Genomic DNA, 14,745 nt, shown 5'->3' on the forward strand with positions numbered 1-14,745 from the left:
CCCCCTTCCCTTAGCATACACTATGCACAATACTCCACTACTAAACAAAAATGCAGTTAATGACCTGGGTACTTGGGTTGACAGTTCTTCTCTTCTTTATTCATCATGTGGCAACTGTAGACTGAATATTCTTCTTCATAACATAACTCGTAGCCAAAGGTATATTATACAAATCTAAAAATGTCTTTATATTCAGCACTGATTAAACCAGTTATAGGGTACAATGCCTCCTTTGGGCTGTACCTCACATGGCATATCAGATATCTAGAGAAGCCCCAGAGGTTCCTAACTACAAAGATTTCCGACTTAAATACTTTGAGCTATGAAAAGAGGCTAGAAGTTTTATCTATTTTCTAAGTATATTAGATAGTCTTAAAGGCAATCTGTGGCTTTGCTTACCATGCCATTACAGAGACCCTGTTGTCCTTAATCTCCTATAACCTCTCCCAGTCTTATAGCTTAGCAAACACCAGACAGAAAGACCCAAATCTTGAAGCGCAGATAAAAAGAATAGAATGGAGAGAGACCGAGAGAGAGAGAGAGATCAGCTGCTCCTGCACATCAAGCAATATGATACATTATTAACCTCTGGGGACTTTCAAGTTGGCAAACATGATTTGTGAGGTACATTTTAAAAGGGGTACTTTATACAAGGATAAGTCTAATAAGCAAAAAGAGAGACCAAGATTAAATAGGACCTAGAGGAGTTAACACTACATATCAGCAGAACTAAATGGAAGGGTTTCCTAACCACAGCCAGAAACTCCACTGAGTGCAGTCCTCTGGATAGTGGAGATACCCTCTACCTTAACAGTAGGTCCTGTCAAAAACCCATTTGTGTTTTTATTAATTTGCAAAATGTTATCTTTGATACCAACATTTGGGAAGGTGTAAAGGGTCCCACTGAGGTCAGCGTAAGCTGTATGGACTGACAGGCCCTCATCCATGGCTTCAAGGACTGTTTCAAAGAAATTTATTTTATTTATTTTACATTTGTTGACCGGGCTAGTCCAACTGGATATATGTCCATTTTCAGTAGAGGCCCGGGGAGAAAAGCTCCATTAGTTGTACACTTTCACAAAAAGGCATAAAAGGTTACATAAGAAACATAGCAAATAGAACAGATAAAAAATAAAATATAAAATTGTAAATTAATTTTTTTTTTTTTTTGGTAATGGTAGAGAAAAGAGTTAGCATTAGTCTGGATTAGTGCAGGAGCAAAGCCAGTGTTTATTGAGATAAACTTTTAGTTGGTATTTGAAAAGTTGGAAAGAGGTTAAAGAAGTGATATCAGAAGGTAGTTTATTCCATGTTTTTCTAACAGAGTTGGAGAATAAACTGTCACCTGCATTATTGTTAGGTTTGGTGATATTAATCAGAAGTTTATCAGAAGAACGTAGTTGTTTCAGGTTGTTGTATGGAGAAATAAGGCTAGAAAGTATTGGTGTGTTGGTTGGCTGATATAGAATCTTATAAGCAATTAAGATCTGTTGAAGTATAAGTTGGTTAGGAAGTTCTATCCAGCCTAGTTCTTTTAGGTTCAAGCAGTGATGAGTTCGAAAAGGAGATCCAGCAGCGAATCTAGCTATGTTATGATAGGATGTTTCTAGTTTCTTCATGTTGTTTTTGGAAAGATTAGTGTAAATGGGGGAAGCATAGAGAAGAGTGGAGATTAGGTGAGATCTAGCAATGGTGGACCTTGCTGTAGGTGTTAGGAAAGGTTTGATTCTATAAAGGGATCCTATTTATTTATTAACCAATTTTATGGTGTTATTGATGTGAGAGTCGAAGTTGAGGTTATTATCAATAGTTATTCCTAATAGTTTTGGGGTTAAGTCAGGAGAGATGAGTGTTCCGTCAGTGAACGTAAGAGTAAAGTAAGGTGGAGTAGATTTCCGAGTAGGTGAAAAAAGGAATAGTTTGGTTTTCTTGGGGTTAAGGAGTAGACAGCGGTAAGAGAACCATTGTTCTACAGCGTTAAAAGCTTTTTGAGTGAGTGACTGGAGTTCAGTTTGAGAGTTAGCGGTACAGATTATAGTTGAGTTGTCTGCATATTGTATACAGGTAGTATATGGGATAGCAGATTGAAGGTCATTAATAAAGACTGAACATAGCAGAGGGCCTAGGATAGAGCCTTAAGGTACGCCTAAGGAGATAGGTAGAAGATTAGAAAGTGAATTTTTCCAAAGTACTGCCTGCTGACGATTTTCTAGGTAAGATGAAAACCAGGACAAGGCAAGATGATCAAGAGCCAGAGATTTTAGGATATGTAGTAAAAGTTTATGATTCACCATATCAAAAGCTTTGGATAGGTCGATGAAAACTGAGGATGATATATAGTTTTTGTTGCGGTTAATGTTAATGGAGTTAGTGAAGGAGAGTAAAGCAGTGGTGGTACTGTGTGAGGGTCTGAAACCATGCTGACAGTTAGAAAGTAGGTTGTTGTTGAGAAGGTGATTTAGTATTTGTTTGTGAATACATTTTTCCATGATTTTTGCTATTGGTGAGAGGAGAGCTATTGGTCAAAAGTTGGAGAATTCATTAGAGTTTCCCCCTTTATGTAGTGGGATGATATGAGATATCTTCCAGATGGAGGGGAAGATTCCTTCTTTTATAGATCTATTAATCAGGATGGAAATAGGGTAGGCTAAGGCTTTGGCACCTACCTGCAGGAATTCTGCAGGCAGTTTGTCTGCAGAGGGAGTGGTAGGTTTTAACTTTTGGAGCAGTGATGTGATAAAGGAGGTAGAGACAGGTTGTAAGTGGAGGGTAGGAGGTGAATTTGATGTAGGTGGAAGTAGATTAGAGGTATCAGGAGATAGATGACTAGCAAGTGTTTGGATAGTATTCGTGAAGAATGAGTTGAAGTCATTTGCTGTTTGTTTAGGGTTCTCTGGGTTACAGTCACAGGGATTAGGTGTAATGGAATGACCTGGAGATAGAAGATTGTTAATACAGGTCCAGAATTTTTTAGGTTCCTTATTAGTGTTGTGCTGTAACTGAAGGTAATAGTTTTTTTTGTCTGTCAGGATAGCTCTTTTAGTGCTGTTTCTAAGCTCTCTAAAGTTTTGGCGATCAGTTAGATTTTTAGTGGTACGCCATTTAGACCAAGATTTGTTTCTAAGATTGATTTTATGCCTAGTATCGTTAGTTAGCCAGGGGGCTACTTTTGTTTTGGTTCTGATGGTACGGGTTGGGGCATGTTGGTCCAGAATTGATAAGAATGTAGAGTTAAAGTATTCTACTGCATCATTAAGAGGAAGATATTTTAGTGAGGACCAATTACAACGTTTTAGATCAGCTTGAAAATGTTCAGAGTTAAAATGCTTTTTTGTTCGTAGTGTTCTAAGGGTGGCAGGTGAGTTTAGGTTGATTTTGTGTCTAATGACATAAGTTATAGAGTGGTCGCTTAGATCATCTGGGAGGGTACCAGACTGGTAGGTTTGTTGGGGGGTATTAATCAGAATCCAGTCTAGGATAGATTCATGGTTGTTAGATTTAACAGTTCCGGTTGGACAGTTAATGAGTTGAGTGAAGCCATATAGGTTTATGTGGGATGTAGGGTTAATATTATTACAGGAATACCAATCAATGTTAAAGTCACCTAGAACTAGTGTTTCTTGGGGGAGGTTGTTTGACAGAAAGCTAAGGATACATTCTAAAGTGTTAGTGTTATTTCCTGGGGGGAGATAAACACAAATTATGTTAATAGCTTTACTAGGGTTGATTTGAAGTTTTGAGCTGATTACTTCTGCATTATTGTCTAGAGGAAGGTTAAGATTTATTATACTAATTTGAAGTGCTTTGTAGAGAATTGCTACTCCACCTCCCTTTTTGGTTTTACGGTCCAGTCTAAAGATTAAATTGACTAAGTTTAGTGGGCTTGACATACCTTTTAGAAATATAAATTGATTTAGATCCCGGGATTGTAGTCACCTGTGTTATTGTTAATCAGCATGGCAATTACGCATAAAATTACAGACAATACTTAAGAGGCCAACAGGTCTATAGTTTCTGAGGGGCACCCTATTGAAATTTTGGCACGCAGCATTTTGAGTGCAGACAAACAGAAAAAAAAAGACTGAAAACCCAGGAAAAGAGCCAATTTCAAAGGATCATTCTTCTCCTTTAAACTTCTTTTTTGCAGGGGTCAAGTCCCCCTGCATCCCCTGATGTGGGGGTGGGCAACCACCCCCACCCTACCCCTGAATTTATATATACCACTACGAGATCACCATACATTGGAGAAAAGAGAATACTCTAATAAATGACCAACTCAGATTTAATATATGTAAGTACATTTTTCTGGCCATTCAATGTCTGTGTTTTTCGGTACTCACTCTGTTGAGTCCTAACATTTCAAATGGTTACTTTCTGGAGTCTATCATGGGGCCACTTTTTTGTATAGGTTAAATATGGCTATTCTCCATGCTTCAGAGACATAACCGACATAGACAAACTGAAAAGGATTAAGAGGGAATTGGATTAGTGGTATGTGATATTTAACCTGCAAATAGCAAACTGAGAAAGATATTATCAGGTCCACTGGTGGCAGTAGTTTTGGTCTTGGATAGTGTGGATACAACCTGGGCCATGGAAATTTTGGAAATGATGAATGATTACAGGTACTGGGAACATCTGGTTGGTTGGAATAGCACGAAATAGGAACTATCTGTATGCAAGGATATTATCAATAATTTTAAAATCAGAATGGGAGACTCCACTGGAAATAAGTTAGGTACAGTAATGGGCATAATTTCTAAAGGTCTTAATGTAACTGAAGAAGTCCTTGTGGTTATCTTTAGAGCCATTGCTGACTCAAAGTTTCTATCTGGCCTTGTACACCTTGAAGGTATTCTTGGGGGACTTGCTTATTAGTTCTAAATTCCTTTTACACTGGGGAGTGGGAATCTCTTACAGATATCTTCATATTTCTTATTTTTGTTGTATGGCTTCATTGTATAGGAGTTCCACCATACAGACCTACTTCTAAATGTACCATTATTCTTATGATGGATGGAAACAGACTAAGATGCATCTGTCTATAATGGAATAGAACTCAGATGAGTACACTGGTACTGGGTTATTTTGGAGAACCTCAGTATTGCTGGTTGTTAATAAGTTCTCTAAACAAGAGGAAAAGGTTTATTTTGTCAAACAGGCAGTTCCAATTTATGCTTAGTTATCCCCCTTTAGAAAACTCTACTGGTAGTGGTGGCTGTTCATGAGGTTATTCTAGGAATTGGATGCAACTTGTAAGACATTGAGTAAGCAAGCCCTAGGGCAGTGTATAGTGGGTCGTGCCAAGAGTCTGTATCTGCCCCCCACTATTTCTTATTTTAATTAAGTGCAGGCATGTAGAAATCTGCAACTCATTTAGTAAGTAGTAGGCATGGCCCTACTTCACACAAGTCTCTGAACTGCTATTTGGCTTCACATCCTTGGAAGAATGGATTAGGAACTCTCTCCTCTCTCTCTCCTGCTCAAAAGATTAAATTTTAATGTTATCCTATTCTGTACTAAGAATTACTTTCCTGTCCCAACAAACTTCTTAACTATTCACTTGCAAGATGGAGAGCTTAATCATCAACTTGTCTGAGTGAAGTACCTGGGAAATAGGTTGGGCACACTCTCCCAGCTGAAATACCTGTGCTCTAGGATTATTGCACTTATACAGCCCGAGTTACACTTGTCCCATCACCCACCTGTGCCATGATGGTTTTAGCATTCCTTCCACAGAGTTAGAGAAGCTTATCAATATTCACAAGAAGGCACATCTCGTAGGTTTTACATATAATCATGACCTTCTCCTTACCCTTTACCCATTTGTTTCTTGGTTTTTGAACCTAAGGATCTCTTTGTGGTGCAGGAGGCTGGGGATAGCCACAGACATTGGATGGGGAAAGGTAGAGGCTTATTTTTGCTCACCCAACTTGGGATGTCAAATCTTGTCAAGGATATCTTGGCGCCACAAGATGGTGAGCTATAACTGAGGTAGGCTCTCCCATACTGTAGTTATGGCACCTTTGGAGTCAATAAATGGTTTGTAACTGGAAGGCTGAACCTACCCCTTTAGCAATGCCCTAACCAAGCTGGCATTGTTTAATGCCAGATGATTCTGAAACAAGTTGGGAATTGTCTCAGTTGTGCTTCAGGATTGCAATCTGGCTTTTATCAAAGGGACATGGCTGGATGAGAGTCTCTGGGAACATCTAGATATCTCTGTCTCTGAAATCTTTGTGACACTCAGTGTCCCAAATAGGCTTAATAAGAATTTTGAGGGTGTGGAAGCCATTTGATTTTCTTCATCTTGAAATGGGTCCAGATTGAAGTTGGAAAGTGTAACTCCTTTGAATTTGTCAAGTGAACAGGAGTGAGTTATAGATTCATCTTGGTTTTTCACCTGCCATTTTACTTTGAGTTTTTTTGTAAAAGTTCATGGATTTCCTAATTCAAAGATCCCCTGGGTGGCTTATCTTTGAGAACTTGAATACCTGAGTTCACAATGAGATCTGCAAACTTGCCCTGGAGTTACTCAATCTTTTAGAGATCTTTGACTTTCCTCAGTTTCCACCGCCATCATAAATTCACCCTCTCATTGTACTTAATGTTCAAGCTTGGCCTGGAGACAAGGCACCTGGTGGTGGAGCCAGTTTTCTGGTCTGACCATTATTTGGCTCACTTCCAAGTTGGTCTCCATGTATGACCCTCTAAATCTGAGATGGTCATTATTTATGAGCATAGGAATTTAGATAATGTGACTTTGTCCCCATTAACTGATCAGATCCTTAAGGAAAGAAGTGCTAAGGATCCTGTTTACCTAGTACTGACTTATCAAGCAGCCATCTCTGGTAATCTAAATATCCTTGTCAAGGTGAAGGTACATACTAAGCCATTTTTTTTCATAAGAAACCATAGTTTTCTTCATGAGTAGAGCTTGTTGCATGGCTTGGAAAGAGGTTGGAGCAAAGGTGGTGAAGGGCAGGCCTTCTCAAAGCAAACATATTCTGGATCAGCAGTGTGCTGTATACCATATGGAATCTTTACATAAGAAGGCAGCTTTTGTGTCAAGTGAAATTTCTGCCACATCAAATCATCCAGCTACATTTTTGGGGCTGGTTATCAGGCTATGCAGTCTAGACTGTCATCAGGACAGTGTGAGGAGTTGCATAGTTCCTTATGGACAAAATTACAGAATTAGGCAGTTCTTTACCACTGAACCTCTCAATGGAAAAAAATTGTAATTTGCATGTGGCTGGTCCTGACTAGGTAGTTGACAGTTAACTACCTAGATTATGACAAGATCTTGTCAAATGTTTCTGTTGTGTGTCCTACATTTTGTGGTTTGGGTCCATGTTCAACAGGAGTAGTGTTACCCTGTCTTATTTATTTTATTTAGTTATCTTCCAGATCATGACATCTTCATGAGATCGGGGGTGATGCATGCTAAATGGTCTGGAATATCACCACCCTAAGCTCTTATTTATAGAGAAGATTATTGAAAAGGCTGTCCATGCACAGATGTACTCTTATATGACATCTATGTCCTCCTGGATCCTTGCCAGTCTGGGTTGAGCTCTAGGCACAGAACTGAGGCTACACTTCTCTAGGCTGTGTATGACCTTCTTGTGGTAAGATATCAGTTAATATACTCTTCTCATGGTCCTAGTTAATCTGTCTGCAGTTTTTGATACTATGGACCATGGGATTTTTATCAGACACTTAAAATATCCCTCTGGCTTTACAGGCTTGGTACGGGAGTCATTTTCTTTATACCTCTCCAATGGATGGTGTCTGGGATTCAATTTTTTATTTCCCACTGAGATGTGGTGTGCATTAAGATTTTATCTTGGCTCCCCTGATGTTCATGGCATGCATGCTGCCACTTAAGGGGGGCATTATAGGAAGAGGTGTGATCAAGCTTATGCATATACATATGATATACAGTTGTAGCTCTCCATTTCTAAGGACCAACACCTGGAGTGTATGATTTTTGAGGAAGGTTTGGATTCTATTGTCCAAAGGCTGAGACCTTTTTACTTCATGCCACCACACATTCTTCCCATCTTGCCACATTACTACCACTGATTAATTAAGAAGCAATACATTGGATTTTTTTGTTTCTGGTTTGTGGTCTGGGCATGATCCTTGATGACAGATTGATGCTGAAGGATCAGAGGCCACCAGGGCAGCCTATTTGTATCACAGACATACTACGCGGATCAAATATCTCATACATTCTTTGGAAGTAATCACAGTGATACCTCTACTGGGTCTGTCCCACCTAGACAATTGCAATGTCCTGTCACTCATGCTTAGGAAGCATGACTTGTCATGTCTTTAGCTGGTGCAGAATTATATGGCCAGATTACTGACTGGTTCTTCTAGGATGAGCTACATAACTCCAGTTCTGTGGGATATACAATGGCTTCCATTTCCAGCCCCTAGTTTCTGTGCCCCTTAGTGTCTTGGTTCTACTTACTTAAAAGAGTTGCTAAGGCTCTATGTCCTTGTTAAGCATTTCATGTCATCAGGGAAATGAGTTTGTGGATATTCTACAGACTTAACTTGAAACACTGGTCTGAGTTTCTGTTTCTTATCTAGCTGAATTCCAAGGAACAAGGCTACCTTAAGCAATTCAGGTGACTGAGACCAACAGCTCCTGCAGGAGGTCACTAAAATTCCATCATATCTGGAGGGTGTATGTGGATCCTGGTGGAGGTGTCTCCAGTCATTTTAAATGCCTGAACTTCTCAAGTTTTTGTAACTTGACCTCATCTTCAAGAGACTACAACCACTACCCTGAACTTAACAGGCATGAGTGGCTTTCCATACCGCCTTTTCAGCTGACCATAAAGAATCACTTGTTTTTGCTCCCATCCACTGTGCCCACCCATTATCTCCCTCATGTCTTTATTATTTATACAACCCACACTCATGCTGAAATCTTCATAGCAATTTCTTTTCCAAATACCCACTCCTGCCAACAAATATAGTGACAGAGCATTTTCCACTCCCCTACACATTTTATGGCATTCTCTCTCCCCTCTTCTCTAAGAGGCAGTGGCTCACTGCTAAGGTTCAAATAAGAGTTTAAAGCATATTTATTCCATTAAAACTATGAGAACACTGAAGGCCATCCTGGCCTAAACCTAACTTTAACAAACTTTATTGTCCCTCTCCTCTCTCTCTCTTCACATGCCTGGGACTTGTATGCATCTTACACCCTACCTCACTGTAAAAACTGTATGTAATATGTATGTAGAATGCACAACCATCCTGTAAAGATTAACCTCCTATTACATTCAAAAGTCTGATTTTTACCCACTCTGTTGTTAGAATGATGCAATCTGATTTTCTGTGCAACTTTATTATACTCACTACATATCTTTGTACTATGCAGTTTTAGCCTTTGGCTCCCTAAAATTCCACTTTAAAAGGGACCCCTACTCAGAGGAGTATGTACATCAATTATGTTAGAGTGCCAACGGAGGGAATGTCATCATGGATCTTGTCCATACTAATATGGGAGCCATCTTGTACCAATCCTTGCATGTCTTCATTGCTTGTTAGGCCTGAACATAAAGGAGTCTTCTCTGAAATAAAATTAAACCGAGAACTCTTACACCCAAGGTACCTTTAGAAATTACTTTAATACAAACTACCTACTCCCCTAAGTGATACATTGGCAAGCTTTAAATCCCCGCCAAACCCAGTTAACTCTACTGAATATGCAGAAATTTATACTGCCACACTACACCAGCATATATGCAGCTGTACTCCAAAGGAACAAGTTCAAGGCAAACCCTAGAAACAAACCCACATGGTGGAACCATTTTACTGACTAGGTTTATAATAAAAAGAAAATAATTTTGACAAAAGGAAGAAGAAGAATTCCCAGAATATTAGCACACTTGTCACTGAAATAGACAAGCAACTCAGGTGCTTAATAAAATCCAACCAAAGCCAATTTTGAGGCTAAAATAGCTACCCAAACCAAAGATGATCACAAGGCATTTTTTTGGTATGTTTGTAATCTCAAAAGCACAATGCTGCAATGCACTGAGCTGATTGTGAATGATGTTGCCTACACTGAGGCTGAAGATATAGCAAACCTACTGACCAATAAATTTAGCTCTATCCTATGCATGGGTCCCCTCAAATTATCTATGGTAGGATCCCAGTTATTCTAATTAAGAGTAATATATAATTATTAACCATGGGATGGGTAAGGCCAATCTATAACCAAATGGGATAGGTTATTTTAAGCACAAAAAGGGAAATTGGCTAGACTTAAATAGCCCAAAAGGGCAGCTAGCCTAATACTTACCTAAGAACCTACAATAAACAAACAGACCGATAAGGTAGACACTAGACATAACAAATCATTCTGATAAAATGATCAACCTTGAAATACATGTTAAGCCCCAAAAAGAAAATACGGTCATGCTAAAATGACATTTGAATAGGAAGATATAGCAAGAAAAATTGCAGTATTTTAGGGTGTCTGTGACTGGAACTGAATGTGTGTGCTTTGGTGACAGTGCACACAAGGTGGGGACTGGCTGACAAGATTGTGGAAGGGAAAACAAAAAGGGCCATATTATGTTTATTTCAATTTCCTCCACAAAAAAAAAAAAAAAATGAAATGCACACAACTTTGTTTTAGCTTTCTTGGAATAGTAGCCTGAAACTTAAGATTAATAGAGACCAATTACTGTTTAAACCATAGTTTACAAAAGGGTTAACAAAATAAAGCCTATTAAAAATTAAGCTGAGTTTCTAGTAACCTGGTATATTACAAGACAAAACATTATGAATAACTAAGTTTTGTGTTGTATATTTGTAAAATTTATACGCTTATGATGACATGGAAGAATCAAAATTGCCATAACTGCAGTGATAAGTAGTTGCCATACTTTATGTTTCATAACCTGACACTAGGTTTTTCTTTCAGGATGTCTCAAGGCACAGACTCTTCGGTCAGTGATCCTGCCAGTCTCAGCAGTGCTGAGACACCAGCAGTCAGTGTCCTAGAGCCCCCTGATAATGGATCTATGGGACGAGGTAGAGAGCACAGGAAAATGGACTGTATCATCTGCTATTCCAACTACAACCTTTCAAACAGGCTCCCTCGTAGACTGTACTGTGGGCACACTTTTTGCCAAGCCTGTATCCGGAGACTGGACGTCATTGTCAATGAGCAGCACTGGATTCCATGCCCGCAATGCCGTCAGAATACACCTTCACCCCGAGGTGGGGTTACCATGCTTGACTTAGATCTGACTGCTTTTTTAGCCATAAAAGCTGAAAAGGAAAATCCACGGCTTTCCAGTGATTCCACTGGAGATCCACAGTCTAAGCTTCTCTCCAAAGACCAGGCAGTCACACAGCAGCCAACAGAACGATGCCAGATAAGCCCACGTGAGCAAATGTTTCCCAGCCGTCATTGTTGCAAAAACTGCTTTGCCTGTTGCTGTGTGTAGATATGCATGAATGGCACCACCAGACATGAAAAATGGACAGAAGTACTACTAAACTGAATTCTCAATATTCCTGATTACATCTGCTCTAGAAGAAAGCATTTGAACATCTAACTTTACCAGAAGATTTCACACAACACCTTAATATGTGACTATTCCATCTTGTAAGGGCTTGTACACAGTAATCCAAAATATGGTCCTGTATTATTTAACTATTTATAATTCAGCTAAATATCTTTCTGAAAACAGTTGTACAGATCTGATCCATTGTGACCCCCCCCCAAATCACAGTAGTATACATTTCTCCTGTAAGCCATGAGAAACACCAACAGCCGCACTAACTATATTGTCCAAGAGACAGATGGTAGACACAGTACTACAGATGGACTCAGGGTTATTGCAATATGACCTATTGCAATCTGACCTTGCACTGTCTGCAGCTAACCAGACAGGATCAGTGCTGTCTGACATCTATTGAAGAATGGAACCCAGATAAGGGCCATTGTGTATTTCCAGAAAGAATGCCATAACTGTAGATGTCTGTAGGTCCCTAAACAATGCCCATGGTTTGTCCTTTCTGGAGTAAGAAACAACACAGACAAAATTTGTGTAATCTGCTACTGTGCAGTTAGGGAAGACCTATCAAATTCTTACCATATCTCACACACTAGTCTGTAAGTCACTGATCCAGAGTGGACTAAACTAATATTATCAATGATTTCCTGCATGTAGGAAGGGACAATCTGTACCCTATAAGCCAGTGTGTACTAAAAGGTGTCAACATATTGCTCCTGTCCTGCCATGGGTAAAGCGGGCACATTCTTAAGGTAAATTGTTAAGGCAGTCACATACAAACTGAAACAAAATTTAGTATGTTTGCAGTAACATGAGTAAGAGCATCATAAAAAAGACACAAGCTTGATGAGAAGAATAATTACATGTATTTTTATAGCATGCCCACTTCTTATAGAATCCTTTGTATTTATACACTAAGCTACTTTGCTAAGAGCTTAACAACAGATGTTTTCTCATGTTTAAGCCGTTACACTGACATTTTTTTCTTTTGTGTAAAACATATATTTTGGTTTAACTTTCTTTTTCAAAAGTATGTTGATTTATTTTATTACAGTATTTTAAGAAACCCAGAATTATAGGATTAGAGGATTAAGCACTGTTGAAAGGAAACACATGAAGACATCCTGAATAGCAAGCAATATTCTTTTGACACACAGTCTTTATGAAGCCATATACAATACGTGCTAAACACAAACACAGCATTAAAACATGTCATCTGAAAAATGTTTGCACATTAAAATTCACAAGCCTACCTTTCTCAAGGCATCATGGGACATATAAATTATTCCTGAATAATACAAATGTTTCAATGCATTGGCTGAAAAATGCATAATAAACAGGTTTTTAATGATTTATTGTGATCCAAAACCAAATAGACTGTAATTACTAGCTTGGGAATTATGCACAGTTGCATTTTTGTACATTTTTAAGTTTTTACTGGACTATCAAGAGATGTATTTTCAGTGACCAGCATTTACCCAATGGTGTAAGGTGAAGCTTACAACCTGAACTCTGAATATGCTTTCAGCATTAGGATGAAATGAAGCTTTCACTGTCATTACCGGACCACGGTTTTAAAAGTAAGAAACTATATACTCTCAAAGACTCACATGGAAAAGAAATATTCATTAAAGTTGTGCATATTTACATTGATGCAGGATCTTTGAGTACAGCCATGTCTCTCATCTGTACCTCTTTACAATGAATATCCCTTCTCCAAAGCCTTAAAATTTCCATCTTCTACAATGTTCCACACAAAAAGTATGTGTCACATATTCATTAAGTTTTTTTTTAAATATCCATTAAATAATATTGAATCATATCAATGCATCAAAAAGTATTTTTTTCTTAGTATACGTTCATTAATTTTAACTATGATGTGAGCTTCTTAAGTGAAATTGATAGTACATCTTCCACATTTTTCTAATTTATTCCACAGTATGAGAGATTTCTGCATTTTGGAGATAAAGGTTGCATGATTTGAAAAGAGCTCTAGCTGCAGGAACAAACACGACTTATGCCATGGAAATTACCATACTTTTCAAGTATCCCTGATTTTCAGGGGCGTCCCCAAATTTGACTCAAACTTTAGCTCTGTGCCTTCTAATCCCTTCTAAAACTGGTGACTTTTAGAGAAAAGATGGTGAATTATAAGTAATAACTGACAATAATTACAGTTAAAGACTTCTTTTACTTCAGAAAATGCATATTAATTCACATTCTCTTATTCTGTCAATGTCTCAAGTAATATTTTAAAATGTCCCTGATTATTTCTGGATTCATCCCTGATTCTGCTGAAATGATTGGATGAGAGCTATGGGAATTAGCACCACTCAGCATCTAGAACTTTCCAATCTTCTAACTCTTCCTTCACTATCTCATAATGCAGTACACTTTCTACATCTCCAGTTCTAGACCAAGAGCAAGAAGCAAGCAAAGGGACAAATCAAAAGACCAGGGAAGGAGGGAGGGTCACTTTGTGCAAAAGGAGCTCCAATACTGTGGTGAGTACTGAGTGGTTGTTCAAAAAAAAAAATCTCTGCACTACTGTGGGCTGGAAGGAAGGTCTAAACATTGATGCTATGTTCATATTGTAAAACTGTGGGAAGTCTATTTTAAAACCAAGGAAGCGGAAGGAAAAACAATCATGGATTTATGAAAATTCCTGAAAGAATGGTGGGACTTCTGCAAAAGGTCACCATGCTTCTTATACCAAAGTAAAACCACTTGTAAGTATTGCTTGATCACTTTTCTTTAGTTAACCCTTGAGTAATTTAGTGAAAGATGCTTACTCTTTCCCTGGGTAGATTTACTCTCCAGAACTCTCTTCTAGAATTCCTTCCCTCTTTAACTGCTTTAGCTTCTGGTAAATGTAGTCTAACTCAATCCCTCCAGTAGAGCTCTTTTGAGTGCGTACCTTTAACTCCTAGTGGGCGTGGCTTCAGCATTTAAAAAATGAAGTTATCACCTTGCATTTTTAACAAATACCCATTGACAGAGGTCATATATCAATACAATTGTGTTTGCTATCATGTATGCTTCAAGATAAATGTTTCCAATATCTTGTATGTAACATGGTTTTGAAATTATTAATGCAAATATGAACAAGCAATATTTGACGCCTAGAGGAGCAGTAGGGTGTAACTGCAGAAACGCCTGGAGACGTCACATGGCTGTAATGAGCTAA

General features: G+C 38.5%; 1 protein-coding gene across 1 annotated transcript in view; it reads left to right on the plus strand.

Moving 5' to 3' along the window:
• Positions 1-13,350, plus strand: part of LOC122789475 (RING finger protein 224-like) — a 114,213-nt gene extending 100,863 nt beyond the window's left edge. Inside the window, exon 2 of the mRNA XM_044056977.1 lies at positions 10,958-13,350. Coding sequence (XP_043912912.1) covers positions 10,959-11,486 — 528 coding nt within the window. The 5' untranslated portion in view covers position 10,958 and the 3' untranslated portion in view covers positions 11,487-13,350. The remainder of the gene's footprint in view (positions 1-10,957) is intronic.
• Positions 13,351-14,745: the final 1,395 nt, after the last annotated feature.

The sequence above is a fragment of the Protopterus annectens genome, chromosome 14.part0 (genome assembly GCF_019279795.1).
Source record: "Protopterus annectens isolate FY-2018-M chromosome 14.part0, PAN1.0, whole genome shotgun sequence".
In the NCBI taxonomy this organism is placed as follows: domain Eukaryota; kingdom Metazoa; phylum Chordata; order Ceratodontiformes; family Protopteridae; genus Protopterus; species Protopterus annectens.